Source organism: Amblyomma maculatum, chromosome 3, assembly GCF_055883805.1.
Source record: "Amblyomma maculatum isolate TAMU_Amacu chromosome 3, ASM5588380v1, whole genome shotgun sequence".
Classification (NCBI taxonomy): Eukaryota; Metazoa; Arthropoda; class Arachnida; order Ixodida; family Ixodidae; genus Amblyomma; species Amblyomma maculatum.
In genome coordinates, this window is record NC_139346.1 from 158297097 (window position 1) to 158315609 (window position 18513).

The 18513-nt window shown below is 43.4% G+C and overlaps 2 protein-coding genes across 7 annotated transcripts in view; one reads left to right on the forward strand and one right to left on the reverse strand.

Moving 5' to 3' along the window:
* The window catches only part of cpb (F-actin-capping protein subunit beta), a 28089-nt gene extending 24106 nt beyond the window's left edge, over positions 1–3983 (reverse strand). The window contains exons 1-3 of the mRNA XM_084598385.1: positions 3826–3983; positions 3055–3144; positions 776–897 (exon numbers count right to left, since the gene is read on the reverse strand). Coding sequence (XP_084454511.1) covers positions 776–897; positions 3055–3144; positions 3826–3936 — 323 coding nt within the window. The 5' untranslated portion in view covers positions 3937–3983. The remainder of the gene's footprint in view (positions 1–775; positions 898–3054; positions 3145–3825) is intronic.
* Positions 3984–4292: 309 nt separating this feature from the next.
* The window catches only part of Pitslre (cyclin dependent kinase 11B pitslre), a 44840-nt gene continuing 30619 nt past the window's right edge, over positions 4293–18513 (forward strand). For 4 of the 6 annotated variants that reach the window (XM_084598378.1, XM_084598380.1, XM_084598379.1 and 1 more), the window contains exons 1-6: positions 4294–4621; positions 6861–6988; positions 9713–9975; positions 14416–14591; positions 15414–15523; positions 16130–16276. In XM_084598378.1, coding sequence (XP_084454504.1) covers positions 4497–4621; positions 6861–6988; positions 9713–9975; positions 14416–14591; positions 15414–15523; positions 16130–16276 — 949 coding nt within the window. In that variant the 5' untranslated portion in view covers positions 4294–4496. Of the gene's footprint in view, positions 4622–6860; positions 6989–9712; positions 9976–14415; positions 14592–15413; positions 15524–16129; positions 16277–18513 lie in introns of all 6 variants that reach the window. The other 2 variants (XM_084598377.1, XM_084598381.1) reach the window with 2 other exon arrangements.

Genomic DNA, 18513 nt, shown 5'->3' on the forward strand with positions numbered 1-18513 from the left:
CACAAAAAATTACTTTTGAAATCGAACTGAATACAAACAGTCCAGCTTCGGTACCAATGCAACTAGGAATAGTGCAGCTACAGACCAAATCGAATAGGCACCAAATATTGGCACAATTATTTGTCACTTGTGAAAATCTTCATGCAAAACTAATACTGATGCAAAATAGCAAATGCTGCACCTCACTGAATTAACGCTGCGGCTGTCGAAAAAGAGGAGTGGACTTCCTTACAATTATGCTACACAAAGCTGCCACATACAACCCTGACTGCCAAGTCATGGGCATAGGAAAAGGCTTTTGCTAGTGACGATAACTGTAAAATATCACTTCTCAGTTGAAGACAGAGACAAGAGTTGTGAGCCACGAACTCTGATATCAAGCATGCTAAGCCTGGTTCTGCCCTGCCATGTTGATGTGTCTCGGTGCTGTATGTCTGAGCATTAACCACGCCACACAAATCGACCACGTCACAACGTTAAACGCGCAGAGAAATCGCGACAGCATGCTATGCGGAGTCGGAGTCGGCCCAGTTTTTAAAACAGTCCTTCCTCAACAACTGTTTCATGAGCTGGGCCATGGCTAGTTAGAACTTACATTCATTATCCAAGAAATAAATGAAACAACTGGTGATGTTATTTGGTTTGTTTCGAATAATTTTGAGAACTCACTACCCGATTCATTCAGCAAATCTTGCAGCAGCATGAAATCATGGCACCTCTGTGCTTATTTGACAAAGGCTAGAATATGTCACGTCTTAGCAAACAGAACAATTACCTGTAAGAATCGCCATCTCTGTTGTAGTCGCAAAGCAGATAGTCCTTGCCACACTTCTTATCAGTGGCTATCTTCAAAGGTTGGTCGACTGATGACAGAAGCTCTTCGCAAAGTCCAGGCACCTAAAAAAAAAATGGTTAAACTAAAACCAATGCAAACATACGAAAAGTACACTAATAAAGACTACAGCAAAGCACTAAGAAAATATGAGCAGAAAAAGATGCGTCCACACAAATATTTTTTAAAGCAGATGATGCACCAGTAAAGGGTCTACAGACAAATCCCAAGCGCTTCATACTTTGGGTTCCACTGAATAGTTTAGCCACTCATGATTACCTCTTAATTAACAATTTGTCATTGTAAAGCAGCACGAAACACAAGACAAAGAAGTGTCTTGTCTGTGGTGTTTCGCGCTGCTTTACGATGGTTCCAACTCGGCCAGTTTTCTGTTCTCGTGAACCAATTTGTATCAACAAATGTGTTTGCCACACTGCAGTGACTGGTACTGTGAGTCAAGAACAGCAAATTACAGATGTAGGCCCTGACTTGAGCCAGCTGCTCATAGCGACATGATTGGGGCATTTTATTTTTTCTTCCTCTGCATTCTTTTTCAGAATATATGAAATAACAGCTTCCAAGCAGTATGCCCTAATACAGAAGGACTCTTAGTATAGTTACTTTATTAACAAACATTTAGTAATTATGAGAGCCAGCCAATCAATTTACTCATGAAAACTCATCCCAAACATTCATGAAGTGTATGGCAAGTGCATGGTGAAATGCTGCGATTGCTTGATATCAGTGTTTAATTATTAACTCTTAAAGGGCAACTCCGGACCCTGCTTGATGTTCACGAATTCCACTGAAACTTTTACAATGGGCGTCTCACCCCATTCAGAACATCTCTAAAATGCCTCGTCTGCAAGAGAGTTTATTACTGCACAAGTCAATTTTAAAATTTTCCACTTCCACTGGCCCAGTTCAGACGATTTCTGTAGGAAACACTGTGTCTGCAACATCCACAGTATTGGATTATTGCCCACCTTTCACAAGAATCAATTTTGAAGCTTGTTTTAGGTTATCTTAAATATATGATCAAAGGATTCATCATTTACAATTGCTGCTTTAGCTTTTCAACAAATGTACGAGTTTTTCCAATAGTGTCTGATATTGCTGCCTAAATCTGAACGTCGTATCAGGCCACAAACGAAGTTTTAGCTTGACACTTTTGACATCTAAAAATTGCTCTACTAGAAATTTTTAAAAATGGTTCTTTGTGCTGGAGACACGAGACTCCAAGGGATGCAATCATTAACTCAAAATGTTAGAAGAACCTCTGGATTTGCCTTTTAACAAAGCCTCGTCTTGATTGAAATCTACATGTATGATGCTTGCAAGTTAATCTAGCAATCTAGAATGAGTTTCTAGTGGGATTGATTGCACCTTTCACCCTTTGAATGCTGAATATTAAAAAAAAAAATCCCTTCCCTCCTCCTTCCACCCTTCTAATGTCAAATTGTTTGACACGCTAGCACTCGGCGCAGTACCTGAACGGCAAAAATGTCGCAGGACGGAATGCGGCCACAGTACCCATATGGCAAACATTCAAAGAGTTAATACAGAAGATAAAATGAATTGGCAAAGATAAAGGATAAGCTTTGCACTAAATAAATTATTAGATGCTGGTACAGAAAGAGGGAGAGAGAAGTGCACAGCCACCAGGGTTGTCAGTATTACCGAATGTATCCAATTATCTGCAGATAAAAAAGGAAAATATCAAATTCCTACCAGGGGTGCTCGCAGTTCTCACTAGAAACTGGCACCATTAAAACATTTTCTGATCTTATCCCCGGAATACCCTGAAAAAATAAACAAATACAACAGCAATATTCAAGCTCCTGTATAAGTGTATCATTCAAGCTAGTAGAAACCTGTAACTGCCACTTAAACAACTATGCAGCGCTAAATTAAAGAAAGAGAGCAAAACACTTTGGAGCAAATTTCCAGCTTAAGACTATAAGGAATTATGATAATAGTGGTCATGACTGCTCTGCCAATAAGCCGTCCGTTTTGTCTAACATGGAATTGTAAGAAGCATGTTAACATGCTTTCCTCTGGGTTAAATGGTAACTTACTCAGCTTCCTAAAGCAGAGGGAAAACAGAATTTGGATCACAGCGGCCATCAGCATAGCAGGAACATGCCTTTCTCGCGCATGACGTCTTTGTAATACCACCGACAGTGAACATGAACACTCCTGCCAATGTAAAAGATACTCACCAAGTCTATTAAATCACTCAGGTTCTTCTCTATCTTCTGAGGCGGCAACCTCCTCATGAGGTCGAGGGCGGAATCGAGCTGTTGATCTGTCTGCAACGAGAAGCACAAAACAAATGGTGCTCAAAAAAGTGAGAGCACGAGCACTACAGCTGCAACATTCGCGACACGGATGGCTCGAAATAGCGCAACGGAAGCAGCGGAGCTAGACGTAGTATACACAAATACAAAACGAATGCCATGTTTACATTGCAAATGAGATCGTGCTAAGTATGCATACTACGCGCTAGGTGTTGCTTCCAAAGCGCTTCCATAGTCCAGCTGCACACCCGATAACAAGTGTGTGCTTTCTTCAAATGTGTACCATTTCGTGCACAGTACCGAGCGCTTGTGGTGTCGTCAACTGCGACGATCACCGAAATATCCTGCATTCGATATCGCTCAGAGACGAGAGTCAAGATAAAAAAAAACACTGCGTGAACCAGCCCAAGCTCAACGTCCAGGCCTACTGCCAGTTCTTCACAGCATTAAACATCTCCTTTATAAAGCACTAATATCGGTGGAGAGGTGAAAATTAGACGACAGTGCTTGTTGCTCTACTAAACACCAGTTAAAAGTGTGCCGGCGGTGCTGACTTAGGCTTAATCCTGCCATCTCCTCCTAGTTTTATTGGTTTACATTAGCAACGAGGGGACAAGCAAAGCAATTTCATGTGTCACTGGCAGGCCGAACAATTTCTCGAGCGCGAATTACACGGGTGGCGAACAAACTTACCGTCATCGTGAACTTAGCGAGCAGAAAATAATTTGCCAACGCCCTCTGAAAGCAAACGGAAGTGGTAACACCGCAACACTTGGATCGGTCCAGGGGCCAAGTCGGCCTCATAAACTACGGAAGTCAACAAGCGGACAGATTATCCAAGAATATTCACGGCCTGTTCTCGTTTTCTGTTATCCTCTGTGCATTATTTGACGGATTTCTTCCAACTAGCTTGCTCAGAAATAATGTGCAATCTTCTTTCAATATTTTAAACTTATTGTACATTATATTGACGTAAAAAGCTATATTTGTCATTTAAAATTGAAAGAAATTACCTTCTTACGCGACTAAAAAATTTGGGCATCAAAATTATTGTTTTTTTTTTAATTTTTTACTTATTGATAAAGTAAGCAAACATCTGCTCAATCGCTTTTTAATGCAAAGCATGCGACACAAACGGCGAAAGCTAGCTAGCCATGCTGGCCACGATGATATTCCTTTACCACGCAATGGCGTCTGCGCCGTGATCAGAAAATCGTAGTGGAGTTGTTTTTGTCTCGGTCAGGATTAATTCTACATGTTTTTCTTTCTGTTGAGAGACATCACTTGCTTTCGCCATAAGAAGCCAATGCTTTGCTCTTGAAGGAATCTTCAAGCTTTGCTGACAGTCCGTTTTAGCCGCCGCGATGAGTCGAAGTTCAAATGATTCCGAAGAGGATGGTGAGATTGATCGTGAAGAAACACGCTACAGGATGCTTTCAAGCAGTGTGCCATCTCCCGCAAAGGATTACGTCGATCAAGCGGATGAAAGGTAAGCGTCGGTATTTTCAGCGTAGTTTGTGGCGCAAGAGCGACTGCAGAGGAAAGACACCAGAAACGACTCATTCACCTGTCCCCTGTTTGTCCTCAATGGGTTGGCGTTGTCGAGGGTTCACTTACTGGAGCTCAGAGTATACTGAAAGCCCCAAATTCTATGCCTGTTGCCGCTCTTGTTACCTGTTGTCCTTAATTTAGCGTAACCGTCGATACCTGAAACACAGCTAGCAAGAAAGTGGGCATACCCACTTTCTTGCTAGCTGTGTTCCAGGCACCTAATGCATCGATGCATTACGACATTGCGTTTCGCATTCATTTACAGCCTTGTATCTGTACCTTATAATGTCCAGCATTTTAAATTCAAAAACACAGATTACGTTCAAAATAAAAGAAACATCAGTAGTGTTGGTACTTAAAGAAACAAAAAATGCGCACGAAAACGCGCCCACACAGGCATCGTAAAGTGTGTAGGAATTTAGACTGTCAATTGGCTATGCTTGATGCATAGATGCTTTCATTTCCATGTGAATGCACTTGACGATGTGATGACGCCTAACAGGAATGCGAATATTTTTGTTCTTTCTAAAATGATAGCCAGCACTGAGAACTTGATTTGAGAATGTCTGAGGCTGCTTGCTGATCTAGATACACCTTTTATGGTACGACCGGCACTCAGTGACTCATTGGAGCGACCACCGTAGCGCTTCTCTGGAAACAGGCTGCCAAAAATTTAAAAAAAAAAAAAACTGTTTATTATTTTTCTTGTTAGCTTTTAGCTGCTAGCTCTTGCTCTGAATGGCCAGTCCTGACAACTCATTATTATGGCAGCGCCTGGTCTGGAGTTAAATGGGGAGGATAGTCCGAATGGAATCAACACAAAAAAAATTGGGCAGGTTTAAGCATATTTAAACCAGTGGTCATGCGAAAGTGGTACGACATTCTAGTTGAGAAGCGTGTTTAACACGCTTTCAATTACGGTCAGCCTCAAACCTCACATTGCCAGCAGCTTAAGCCATCATCTGCCTCTCATTTTCTCTCCAGTTTTTTTTGTTGCTTGGCCACATCTTCAAGATCCATAGACTATGCTTGACGGTTTTGCTTGGTGGTTTAGTATTGAGAGACTGGCGCAGAGTTTGGCAAAGTGCTAAATGTTTTTACCTCACGGCATACAATTGAAGGCGCATATGTTTTACGTCACAATTTTGAAATGAGAGACGAGAAACCTGCCGTCGCATGGAGGTCCATAAGTGATGCCGTATAAGCAAATGGCAGGCAAGAATCAGTAGGGGAGGAGGCCCTGTCATGGCTGGGCCCTCTCCAAAGCTTAATACATAGTGGCTGGCTTGTTGTTTCATCATATGGAGAGATTCAGCACAGTAATAACACAGAAAAGAAAGATGGATGCAAACACTGGTGTCTGTGTTTGCGTCTGTCTCGTCCATGTTACTACTGCACTGTATTCCTCTGTGTGCTGCCAGTAGCGTAGCCAGAAATGTTACACTGCCGGTCAAAAAGAGAATTGCAGAAAAAATGACGAAGAGATGGAGGATGCAGTGGTCAGAAAAATTTTTTTTGGGGGGGGGAGGGGGGGGGGGGGGCATTCTAACACTGAAACACCCCCTCTGGCTACGCCCCAGTTGCCACAGAGGTATCTGTTGTGCATGCTGTCATTCCACTCACCGCTTCAGTGACTTGACAACAGCTGGTGTTACGGTTGCTGTGGCAACCAGCTAGGTGACTGGCATCACAGTTGCTATGGCAACCAGGCATGGAGGCATCACAAAAAACTTTTTATTGTTGTGGCCTCGCTGCGGTGATGCAGTGGTTAGGGCACTCAACTACTGTGCCCAAGGGTGCGGGATCGAATCCTTGCCACGGCGGTCGCTTTTTGATGGAGGCGAAAAGCAAGGCGCCCATGTGCTGTGCAATGTCGGGAGAAACCACAGGTGGTCGAAATTTCGAGAGCTCTCCACTACGGCATCTTTCGTAGCCTGAGTCGATTTGGAACATTAAACCGCAAAAACAACCAAGCCAATCTTTATTGTCATGTTTGTATGGTTTCTTGCATGCTTTTTCTAGTCCAGCAAGCATTTATTTTGCATCTTGCATCCTTTGGCAACTTCAGCGAATAGCTTTGGTGTGCTCCTCGTATGGAACAACTATCGCATGCCCCTTCAGTTTGCCGCAACAAAGTTTTGCTGTGCTTATGTATTGCTTGTACGTATATTCCACAGTGACAGCTATGACACAGAAGATGGTGGAGAGGACATGCTGAATATACAGCCTCCACAGGCAACCATTGTAGTTCCCAAGCGTGATCGGCGGGACCGCAAGAGAGAGAGGCATTCCAGAAAGCATGAATGTAAGGATGTCTTTTCTTATTTGTTTCTTTAATTATTTTTTTCCTGGTTGTCAATGCTTCACCGATACCACTACATGGGATACGGGGTCGTGGTTATCATGGCCATACGTTGCTGCTCCACGCATTGTGAGATACTCGTAAATTCAAGCAGTAGTCTGTAATGGCAAGATGGCAGCGGTACCAGGCTTTTCTGCTGCTGGTTTGAGCACTTGTATAGCATGTGCTATGAGAATGTGGGAGCACTGTCTGATAGAAAAGGCATAGCCTACGGAACAGGCACAGGAGGCATCAGACTTAGCCAGAGGCACGTGACATTATGTAAGCAAAATGAAGCACCACAATCACGCGTGTCTTCAGCAAGGGCCTCTGATAGCATGAAGGTGAGGACAAATATCTAGGACATAGCATGGCAGTGCGTAACGAACTCGAACTTTTATTGCCTCAACTGTCTGTACTGTAGCTGCAAAAATTTTTTCCATTCTTGAAAAAAGAAAGTCAAATAAACCACTAATTTCTTGGCTCTTTAAATCCATCGGTAAAAATGATAAAATCTTTGGTTTTTCATCACTTGATGATTCTTGCATTCGTCTCTATAAAAGTGCCAGTAAATATAGCAGGGCTTTTCTCTGAACTCGGTGCAGGGATTGTTTAAATCTCCTTTCGATACGTAATGGAAAGGAAAGGAATTTGGCACTAGTATGTGCCAAATTTTTTCAGTGTCCTGCTCAATCCTCGATTTCAACTGGCAGACAAGCTTATCACATGTTGCCATCTGCTTGTACAAATCTATGCTGCTGTTCTTGTTCCTTGCTTAACATTATAGAGACTCTACTTTAGGTGAAGAAAGGGGTGATCTTTTTACCCGAGGTTCCTTCAGTTTGCTCTCACACGATGTTCAGCCCTTATTGGACTGTTTGAACCACATGCACACATTTTTCGTATTCGCGGCACCCTGACTACGTGCTACATCCTTTGTTCTATGAGGCAAACATTTTAGCGCAATTGAGAGCCAGTTGCATGCCAGTGGTGACATCTGTTGGCTTAAAAGAGAACTATTCCTTTTTCCTGCACATATTTTTCGCAGTGATAATTTATACTATGAGCCAGGTAATGTTGCAAGTGCATCCTGACACTCCTAAAATGGCCTCGTCATTTGTAATTATCGGTAGCTTCCATAACAAAACAAAAGACACGACGATTGCACTTTGTGCCCTTAGTTGTTACTAGTGCATGTAGCCTTTAAAACGGGCACTCCAAGGGATTTTTGAACACCTTGGGCTGGTTATTGATTTATATTTCTTGAACTTTTCTGTCTCAAAACTCTTGGTTTCAGTGGATAGTTTTTCAAAATAACAAGGAAAACAGTTGCAAAAAATCAAAAGCGAGGAAGAAGGAACTCCGTTTTAAGCAAATGACGTCGCAGATGCTGTCACAAAACCTTTCATACCCAAGTTGTCTGGTTAAACTGGTGAAGTGACTGGTTAAACTCATGACTAAGTGGCAGCCGTGATCATTATTTGTCTGTAGTGACCAAAGCAAGCTCCAACCCTGTTTCCTTTAGTAAACTCAGAACAAATGGTGATGGACGTGCAGCTCATGACATCACAAATGCAAGATTGCCTGTAAAATTGCCCCAAATGAGACTGCGAAATGGGAAATTTTTGTTTTTTTAGTCAGCACTGCAACAAGACAGCTCCTCAGTTTCAAAATTTTGCATGCGGAATCAGAAGGCATTGCTGAACCTATCGTGGGAGTTTCTGTGGAAATAAATAGAGGTAGAGAAAACACCTTTTTCTTATGTCTGAACCAAAGGACACAAAATCAAATCCATGGCAGGCACTTTTCGACGTAGGCAAAAAGTTCCCCAGCTAATCGAAATTTCCAGAGCCCTCCACTATGACTTTCCTCACAGCCTGAGCTGCTTTGAGATGTTAAATTCCCCATAAGCCAAGCCTAAACTAAACTATGTTGGGTTGCATGGCTGTTAAGTAGTGGAATGTTTCCTCTATCTATAATTTTGTTGTAACCCTCCCCATTACCTCCAGAAATTAAATACTTGGGGAAACGGCTGGCCAGGACTGTCAAAGAAAAAAAAAAAAAAACCCTGGCACCACTATTGTGCGATGGGTAAGAACTGTTAAAATTGCAGAGGGTTGCTTAAAAGTGCTTTGCCGTGGGTTAAAAATAAAATGGACATGAATCTGTTAACTTTCCTAATGACTGTCACAGTGAAATGTGCCCACTCTGACTCCCACCTTTCTGAAACCTGCTTAAGAGGCAGGAAATGATGTCTTTGACCATGCAGACTTTCACCATACTAACACAGTTACAGCACAAGTCTAAAAAATAGCAGCTAAAGATCTTCCTTCCACACCAAGCCTACTTTTACCCCAGCCGCGCTTGATGTTTCATTGTTGAATAGTATATTTGGACAAGTTGTTTGGTCTCAAGAGCATAATGAGATAGTTTACATGCTTAATATATATAGCAGAGGGAAACAGGAGTCAAACAGGAGTATAAGCGAGATCACATATGAAACTATCTGAATATGTTTTGGCCCTAAGATTGGCCTTCCTCATTATGAAGGCTTCTAAAAAAGGCCACTGCCATGGTTGAAATGTGCCTTGCTCTTACTTATATATACGTGCATGCGTGCATGTGTGTGTGTTATGAAGGAAATCAATAGCAGCTACAGTGAGAAATGTTCCGCGGGTGGTTTTGCAGCCTCACACAGTCGGGGGGGCAAGGATCGCCAGCCAAGCAGCCGAGATCGGAGCGGTGGTCATCGAGAAAGCCGGCGTGGCGTCACCGAGAGCCACAGCAGAAGTAGCAGCAACCGAAGTCGTGAAAACCGCGAGCACGAAAGCCGGCATCGACAGGCCTACCGAGCAGAGGAGAAAGGCGCTCGGTCGACGGAAACTTCTTCACGCTTGGCGAGGAATGAAGGCGGCAGCAGCAGCGGCAGTAGCAGCAGCAAAGAGCAGCAGGCAAGAAATGTTTTGGGTAGAAAGAAAGTGACTCGGGGAGCATACATTAATATGCCTTAGCTTGTTTCTCTGTCGTAAAACTCGTTCATGTTAGGTAATTTGCTCTGTTTGAATTTGTTTGTAAAGCTAATTCTAGCGTTGGGGAGTTGTAGGGTCCATTCTGTCCAACGTTAGTTATTGTGCTTTTGTGTTCTTTCTTTTACGCCACATCTGGTCATAATTGTGGCTATATGGTTTCTTGTTTGTAAAGCTTGGTCACTGTGTGTATGTGCTGTGTCAAGTATCTATACTTAGCTTTATTTTATCACATTTGGACAAGTTTCTGTTGCAGTTGACTAATACGTGTGTTCAGATTGCTCACGCTTGCAAAGTATGCTTCAATGAGAAGACACCATTTATTTGGACGGAAATAATCGGGGGAAAAGTCAGTCAGAGATTTTAAAAATAGGGACTTGCTTGACACCATTTTTCTTTCCATTAGATTGCTTAACAGTTTCCTAAATGGGGGGGGGGGGGGAATTCTGTCACACTTGTGCTAATTTAGTGGAGCACTACAACCAGCAGTAAATTATGCATAATGCAGGTCATTTTTGTTTCACATAGCTTGTAATTCAATTTTTATCCTGAACTGGGATTGAATTCACTTAAAGAGGACAAACTGCCAGGCTAGTTGGTTTTTTATCAGTTTTGCATGACGTAGCAGGACAAGGACGAAGCACAGGGTAACAAGTAGGACAAACAAGCGCTGAACGGTAACTTTACTTTGGTAATCCGCAAACCACACCATATATACCTGCAGAAAAAAATGTCCACAAGCGGGACAAAAAGTCGAAACATATGGCGAAAAAAGCCAGCGCATACAAAAGTAAAGCATCAAGTGGAACAAACCACAATAAGTTCATGTGTCGAAATTGATAAGCCTAGCCCACGAATATAACAGAAAAAGCAACGTGAGTTGGAAGTAACATAAAGTAGCATAAGCAAAATAATAAGCCAGTGGCAAGCATTGTGTGAAAGAAGCGACAAAATTCTCAGTTCTTAACAAGCTTAATTGGCCAAAAACAAGTGAAAGGACAACATTGGCACCACTCAAATTGACTCACAAAGTGCCAGACAATAATTCTATATGCTTTCTCAAGCTAAGACTTTTTTTCACACCTTAATCATGTGTGCTGGGCATTCGAGCCCAGGAGCGAGAAACGAGAAACCTATTTTAGCATATGGTTCTGCTCACTCAGTTAGTAAAAAGGGATATGGTTCAATTTAGTTTAAATAATGTCTTGACGAAGTCATGTGATTACAAACTTCAGGATAGCTTTTCAGCCCAAGTGTGCAGGCTAACGTAGTTGGGATACCTGCAGGAAGTTCTTTCTCCTGTCGCTGGAAAAATGTTTAAAAAATTCCAAAGGAACAGAGACAGGTGCCTCAGCTAAAGTCCAACATTGAAACAAGGCAACACTTATTCCATATATGCACAAGGTTTCTCATAACCTTAAGAAGATTGTCAGTAAGGCAGGTGTTCACACATGGCCTGTCTGGACTTTGTCGCACGGTAAACAAAACAACAAAGAGAAACACAGACTGTACCTCAATGCACAAGAATGCCGTCGTAGCATGCACAGAACATAGCGTATACATACTCTATTCCGCTATCTTGTGGCAAGGTGTACATCAGCCAAACCGGCGGATGTATCAATAAAGGATTAATAGAGCTTAGCAATGACCTTTCGGGTTCATCGTCCAGAAAACTGTGAATTCATTGTCGCAAATGCGACAGCAGTGGAAAATGTTTCCCGGTTTTTGAACAGACGGCCATTCTGAAAAGATGCCTTAATAAACTTACACGTGAAATACAGTCGAACCCGGATATATCGAACTCGAAGGGGATCGCGAAATAGTTCGATATATCGATAATTCGATATACAGAAATCGGCTTGTGACGGCACTTACTATGCGGAAAAACGATACCAAATTTGTCGCGTAATCAACCCACTTGCATAATGAACCCACCCTCCACTTTTGTACCCGAGAATTTAAAAAAAAAAGCGTTATAGCCAGCTCGCTTACATGCAAGCGATTGAGCAATCTCAGTGGCGAGCGGCAGCGACAGAGTGAAAGATTTCAAACTTGTTGGAACTGCGTCCCTCTCGCCACTCAAGCCACCGCGGCAGCTCAAAACAAGCTGCGGCGGAAAATCGCGAGCGTTTTCGCTTGCATGTCGATGGCGCGCGTCACTCCGTTTCGGTCCGTCGCATCCACAGCTCATTTCTTGGCAGCGTGCCAAGATGTTGGGCAGCGTGCCAAGATGTTGGGCAGCGATAACGTCAGGGCGGGTTTATCTTTTTATAGCTCCTCCGGTGGTGGGGAGCGAACTTGGCAGAGTGCCCGTGATGGCTTGATTGCACAAGCCTGGTTCGATTTATCACGCTGGGCTTGGGGCATAAATCTGCGCTTGGGGCGGGCGTCATGATCGCAGCAGCTGACAGCGTGCTTCCGTTGATTCATACATGCAAAGATAAACGGCTCCCGCTAAAAAAAAAAAAAAAAAAAGTAAAGTCTGCCGCTTTTTAACGTCTACAGCCGCCATATCTTACGCTACGTCGCCCGTACAGCACAATGATAAAAATAACGTCCGCAGGCGCCATAGCCACGTAAGCCGCCACCGCGCGCAGAGGGTTCGCCACACACGCTGGAGAAAGCGTTCCACGTCTGTCTGAAAACGGGCTGAGCTGGCTTGGGGCATGCGTAGCACGTGCTGAAGGAGAGAGCTCCGCAAAAGAATGGGCACACCCACGCACATGGCTTGCAAACGTCATGTGTTGGCGCGGGAAACGATAACTGCAGATGCGCGCTCCTTTGGGGAATGGGCGCGGCGCTGTCCAGCACTGTCCCCTCTCATTCCTTCCGCGCGTGGCTTTGAAAACCCCACGCGGAAAACGGCCAAGGGTGATGCGATAGTCTTTGGGGAAGGCACACTTTTCAGTGCGTGGTGCGGAGTTCGATATATCGAACGACCGGCGAAATTGAGTTCGATATATGACGCGGCTTTCCTATAATTTTACATGGGATTTTCAAGGGGATATTCCGTGAGTTCGATATAACCAAAATTCGATATATCCGGGTTCGATATAACCGGGTTCGACTGTAGTGGAAGCCGCCCTGATTGCGAAGCTCAAGGACGAATGCGTCAGCACAGCCTCTGTTTCTCTTTCAAGCAAAGAGTTTGCATTCATTTCTGGTTTTGCCTAATTTTGTTGGCACTCCTTACATATCGTCATTTTATATATTTTATTTATTTATTTTTATATATATATATAATATATATATATATATATATATATATATATATATATATATATATATATATTTTTTTTTTTTTTTTTTCAATTTATTCCTGTCTCGTTTTTTCACTCTTTTAGATTCTAACTTTTCGCACTTAGACCTCCTGTATCCCGTTTTTATCATTCTCTTTTAGCCGACATACCCATGTCAGCCGCATTGTTTGAATTATTATTTGTTTTTGTTTTTTTCTGTGTTACTCATTGTCCTTCACTTTTAATTGAACATTTGCATCACTTTCCGTTCAATCATATTTCACTCATTTCTTGACTATCTCATGTATTTACCTGCAGTTTTAAAAATGTTCTTATAAAAGAAAAAAAGAATGTGCTTTGACTTGTTTTTGGCCAGTTAAGCTCGTTAAGAACTGGAAATTTTGTCGATTCATACATACAGTATTTGCCACTGGCTTATTATATTTAGGACTTACGTCATGTTACTTTCACTTCATGTTGAATTTTCTGTTAATCGGGGGCTAGGCTCATCGATTTATTGATATATGAACTTATTGTGGTTTGTTCCACACGACACTGTGCTTTTGTATGTGCCGCGCCACATATGTCAATTTTTGTCCCTCTCGTGGCCGTTTTTTCTGCAAGTATATATGATGCGGTTCTCGGATTACCAAAATAAAGTTGCAGCTCAGCGCTTACTTGTCCTACTTGTTCGTCCATGCTTTGTCCTCGCCCTGCTATGTGCTGTAAAACCCAATGAATTTACTTGTTTACAGTCTATATTTTCTTGAGAAAACACGACCCGATAGCCGATTTGTTTTTTTTTTGTTTTTTTCTCTTGTCTTTTTATGCCTCTTGGACGAAGAAACCTCCGTTGTGCTTACAAGACGGTTAAGCTTACAGTATAGGCAGTTACTTTCAGTGTGACGTTCAAACACTTAATCACCACCATAGATGTACAGCAGTGGTGGCTGTCAGAGTGTTAAATTTATAGTCACTCTGCACCTGGTAATGTACATTATTGTTTTTTCCTGTTTATAGTTCTTCGTGTGCTGACTAAGTGACGTGTGCCTTGTTTACTTTTTTTTTCGTCTTGTGTGTGGATAGGCGTAGCATATTCATTTGGTTGTGCCCTGGTGGGGTGCAGGTGCGAGCGCCTCCCCCTCCCCCTGCTCCACCCCGGGACGTGGGCCGCAGTGTGCCGAGGGAGGTGAAAGAGGCCAGCCGCACCGAGGTACGGGACGCTCGGGAGAAGATCCGGGAGGCCAAGGAAGCCCGTGAGCAGAGGGAGAGAGAGCAGCGGGAGCGGGAAGAGCGAGAGCAGTAAGTCTCCATTTCCAAGCTGCGGTTCCTCTTTAACGGCTGCCCAGTTGGTTTCAACTCATTTTTTTTTTACTTCCTTGTTGCATTCACATGTGGTGCTGCAGTGTCAAGTGTAACAAGAAAATATGTAAATGTTTGTTTACTCAAATTCTGTTAGCGGCAATAGGAAAATTGATGCTTGATCTGCTGCTTTGTCTCAAAGAAAGGAACAGACCATATATTTTCACATTGAGTAATGAAGGTGTTTGCACTGTCCTGCACCTGAATGACCTCCTTTAAAAGCTTGTGCTGTCGAACGTTTTGGCAGTTTTCTCTGTGCGTTAATTAAAAGGAGTATATTTTAGGTGGCATGAGACCACACGAGATGGCTTCACGTGCTTCTTGTCACATTTATGTGCAGTCACATTTATGTGTTTATTCTTAGTGAGAACAGGCCTCAAAACTGACGCATTGCTGCTGTGCTGTACCTTTGGCAAAGGCTGCTGCGCCAGGTCCAGTCTTCTGCCTGGTGGCAGTATGTCTCCTGGAAGCAAAGTGTGGTAACACCCGCATATTGTGTTATGTTGGCGCACATTGAGAAATCTAGGGCTACGTGCAGCCTCAGGACACTAGGCACCATGTCATGGCATCAAAACCTCTAGCCTCACTTTTCTTGATGTACTAACAGAGCACAGTCAGCTACTTCACCATTATTTCTGCATGTACGGGCGCATGACTTTGTGCCAGACCTCTCGCTTCTGTGACTATGATGAACCTGCTCGATTGGTGCTCAGTTCTTCATTATAAGTTTTTTTCTTTTCCATTTTATTCTCGCATCACCAGAGAACGCCTGCAACGAGAATGGCGCAAAGAACGGCTTCTTATAGCAGGGCAATCTGCTGCTCAGCGGGAGAGGGACCGAGAGCAAAGAAAAGCAGAATCAGTCATTCGCTGTGAGTATCCTTCATTTTCTGTGCATCGTTTGGCTTCCTGCCGGTTGTCTTTTTTTTTCATTGCCCTGCTGTTTTTTTGGTCTGTTGTGCTGAATCTGATAGCAATCGTGCTTGCTCATCTTGCATGTATTACGCAGCTTGTGAGTGCTTTCACTCTGGCTCATATTTGCCCGAGGACCTCATTAGCTTTTTTGGCCCCTTTCCGGGGTTCAGGAGGCTGCGCTTACCCAGCAGGGGGGTGACAAGTGCGAAGAGTGCTGATAAGCGGAGAGCAGAGCTTCATTGCCTTTTCATGCCTCCGGGAGAATGTACCTCGGTCAATGCTGTGCATAGCAAAATGTGTCATAGTAGTAGCTTGTTTCCAAAATGCGGTTTTGAAAGAAATTATCACTATCTTCTGCCTCCTGTATCTCCAGTTGTGTGCAAGCAGTCGGGTTCTGTGAATGACCTCCTTTAAAAGCTTGTGCTGTCGAACGTTTTGGCAGTTTTGGCGTTAATTAAAAGGAGTATATTTTAGGTGGCATGAGACCACACGAGATGGCTTCACGTGCTTCTTGTGGCTACTGCGTTCCACTCACTGGCATGGCTCTGGCCTCTTCCCACCAGCGACTGCAGTAGCTGCGGCGGAGGTTTCCAAGCCCACCGGCCGAGACCGCAGCCGTAGTCCTCTCGCGAGGACGTCTTCCATCGACGACCGCTCCGACCTGCCAGAGATCTCGCTCATGATTGAGGACGAGCGCCTCACTGACATTGGTGAGTGGAACTTGAAATTAATGGCTTTGTTGATGCTAGGACTTTAAGAAGCACCAAAGAGACAGTTGTTGTTCTCCTCTTTCTCTTATTTTCTAATTCAGTGATGCAGTTTTTCGCAAGTTTTTTTTTTTTTTTTTTTCTGCCTGTGGCAGTCGTGTAGGGAAGTCTTTATGATGAGCAGAAGGAAAAGAAAATTGTATCTGCAGACAGAAAGAGAGAGTGAGAGGAAAAACGAAAAAGCGAGGGAGGTGATAAGTCACACGAGGGGAAAGAGTGTGAATGGATGTCACATTACACTGGGTGACGAGCCGAGAGTGTACTGGCTTTAAAACGTACATTGAGTAGGCAGTAGGTTCATAGCATTTGAGTGGCATTTCTCCTGCCACTACAAAAGCACCAGGCATACTCACCCTAACTTACTGCGAGTAAGTGCTCGCTCTGGTTTTCTGCCTTACGATGCCAACGTGTCAGTCTCGCTTCACTGTGGTGGCAAAATAAGGACCACACTGTTGCTGTGGCATCTCATGTTTTGCAGAGTAGAGTGTTGCGAATGAAATGGCCACCAATGTTTAATGAATCGCTACGGTGTGCTTGCATTCTTCGCGCAGCTGCTTACTTGCTCTTATGTGCTCAGAGTTCTGGGCCAGAGCAGATGGGAAGTTAGCTCGTTGATGACCAATAAGGTTTTTTTTTTTTTAGCTCAGAAGTGGTGTGTCTTTCACACTAGATTTTCGGTAAGCCTTTTCTGCGGTTCAGTGATCAGCTCTAAATGGTATGTGAATAAAATGAAGAGGGTGTCACCGTGCTCATCAGAGCTTCATCTCTTGCACCAAAAAGTTGCAGCAAATAAGATGGGCTCAGATTTATGCCCCATTATAGCCCTTTCCTGTCTGTAAGCTATCCAATAAGTGGTCACATTGCTCACTGGACTACTTTTTGCGCTTGGTGCTAGCACAGTAGAAGCCACAGCCGAACTGGTGTTTTAGCTGTCCAGAGCGGAGGTGTTTCAACTTCTCCCTCACTCGTTGGAAAGGTGTAGCTTGTGTAGTTGCAGCTTTAAATGCAAACTTACTTTTTTTTTTTTTTATGCTAAGAATAAGTGAAAACTGGACCAATAGTTGGCACTTTTTCAAAAACACCGTGTGTAGGGAGCCACAAAGAAAACTCATAGCCAGGCTCGATGCCTCGTGGCCTGATTGGGCTTGTTTACTTCATTTCTTGGGCATTCCATTTTTGTCTTGCTCTGTTGTGCATTGGTGTCAGATGAATTAGACTTTGCATTAGGCAAAGAGCTGTGCTTTGCTTTGCCTGCATGCTTGTCACTTGCTTTGTACTCTAAAAAACCGCTTGTTTCTGCTGGTTTTCAGTTAGCGAGGAGCGAGGTCAGTATGCAACCATTGATACTTGCTTTCTCCCGTGTACAGATTTTGTTTTCATTGGCCGGTGCACTCGAACATTTCTCACATCCTCTTACTTTTGCACCAAAGCTAGCTGTCATGTTACTTCTGCTATAAAAACATGCACAGCCCATGCTTCCTCTCCAGTTTCTTCTTTTTTTTTTTTTTTTTAATGAAATTGCGCATTCCTTGGAAAGGGGGGAACAAATTTGTGTTGAGCAGCACGGACAGAGTGCCACATTCTTGTGACAAACGGGCTAATTTCACTTAAGACTGCACTTTTTAAGGTCAAAAGAAGAGAAAAAAAAAAGTTAGGGGTGGGGTCACCACTATTCACAAGCAAGCTGCCGTCATGTCAAGACCGTTTCTTTACGCCAATCCCTGAGGCTAGGCTATGCGCCCAATCACTTTTAAACATTCATCACACAGTACATTTCAGTTTTGATGTCATGTTTGGTTGCATTGCATGACCTGAAAAAGAGTGTTTCATTTTTGAGTCCGCTTTCCTCAGGAGTAAATGTATTCAACATAAATCCGAACCGCGTTAATTTTCGTTGGAAACAAAGTTGGATGGCGTTGTCCACGGTGTCTGTTTGCCTTTCACACACGTTCACATCACGCTTGTGTGCCTCTCCTTTTCTGCCCCCCCCCCCCCCCCTGGTTGAAAACAAACCACCAGCTTCTAGTGCACACGTGCAGGTCATGCTGTTTACAGTTGTGAGCGACAGGTGGCTGCAGTTTGGTCGTGCAGTTGGTGCCTTATGGATGCAGACAACAAGTGCAGTTCCCTCGTGCATTTATTTTCAACCAGTTTTCCGGGTGGAAAAATATTCGTACACT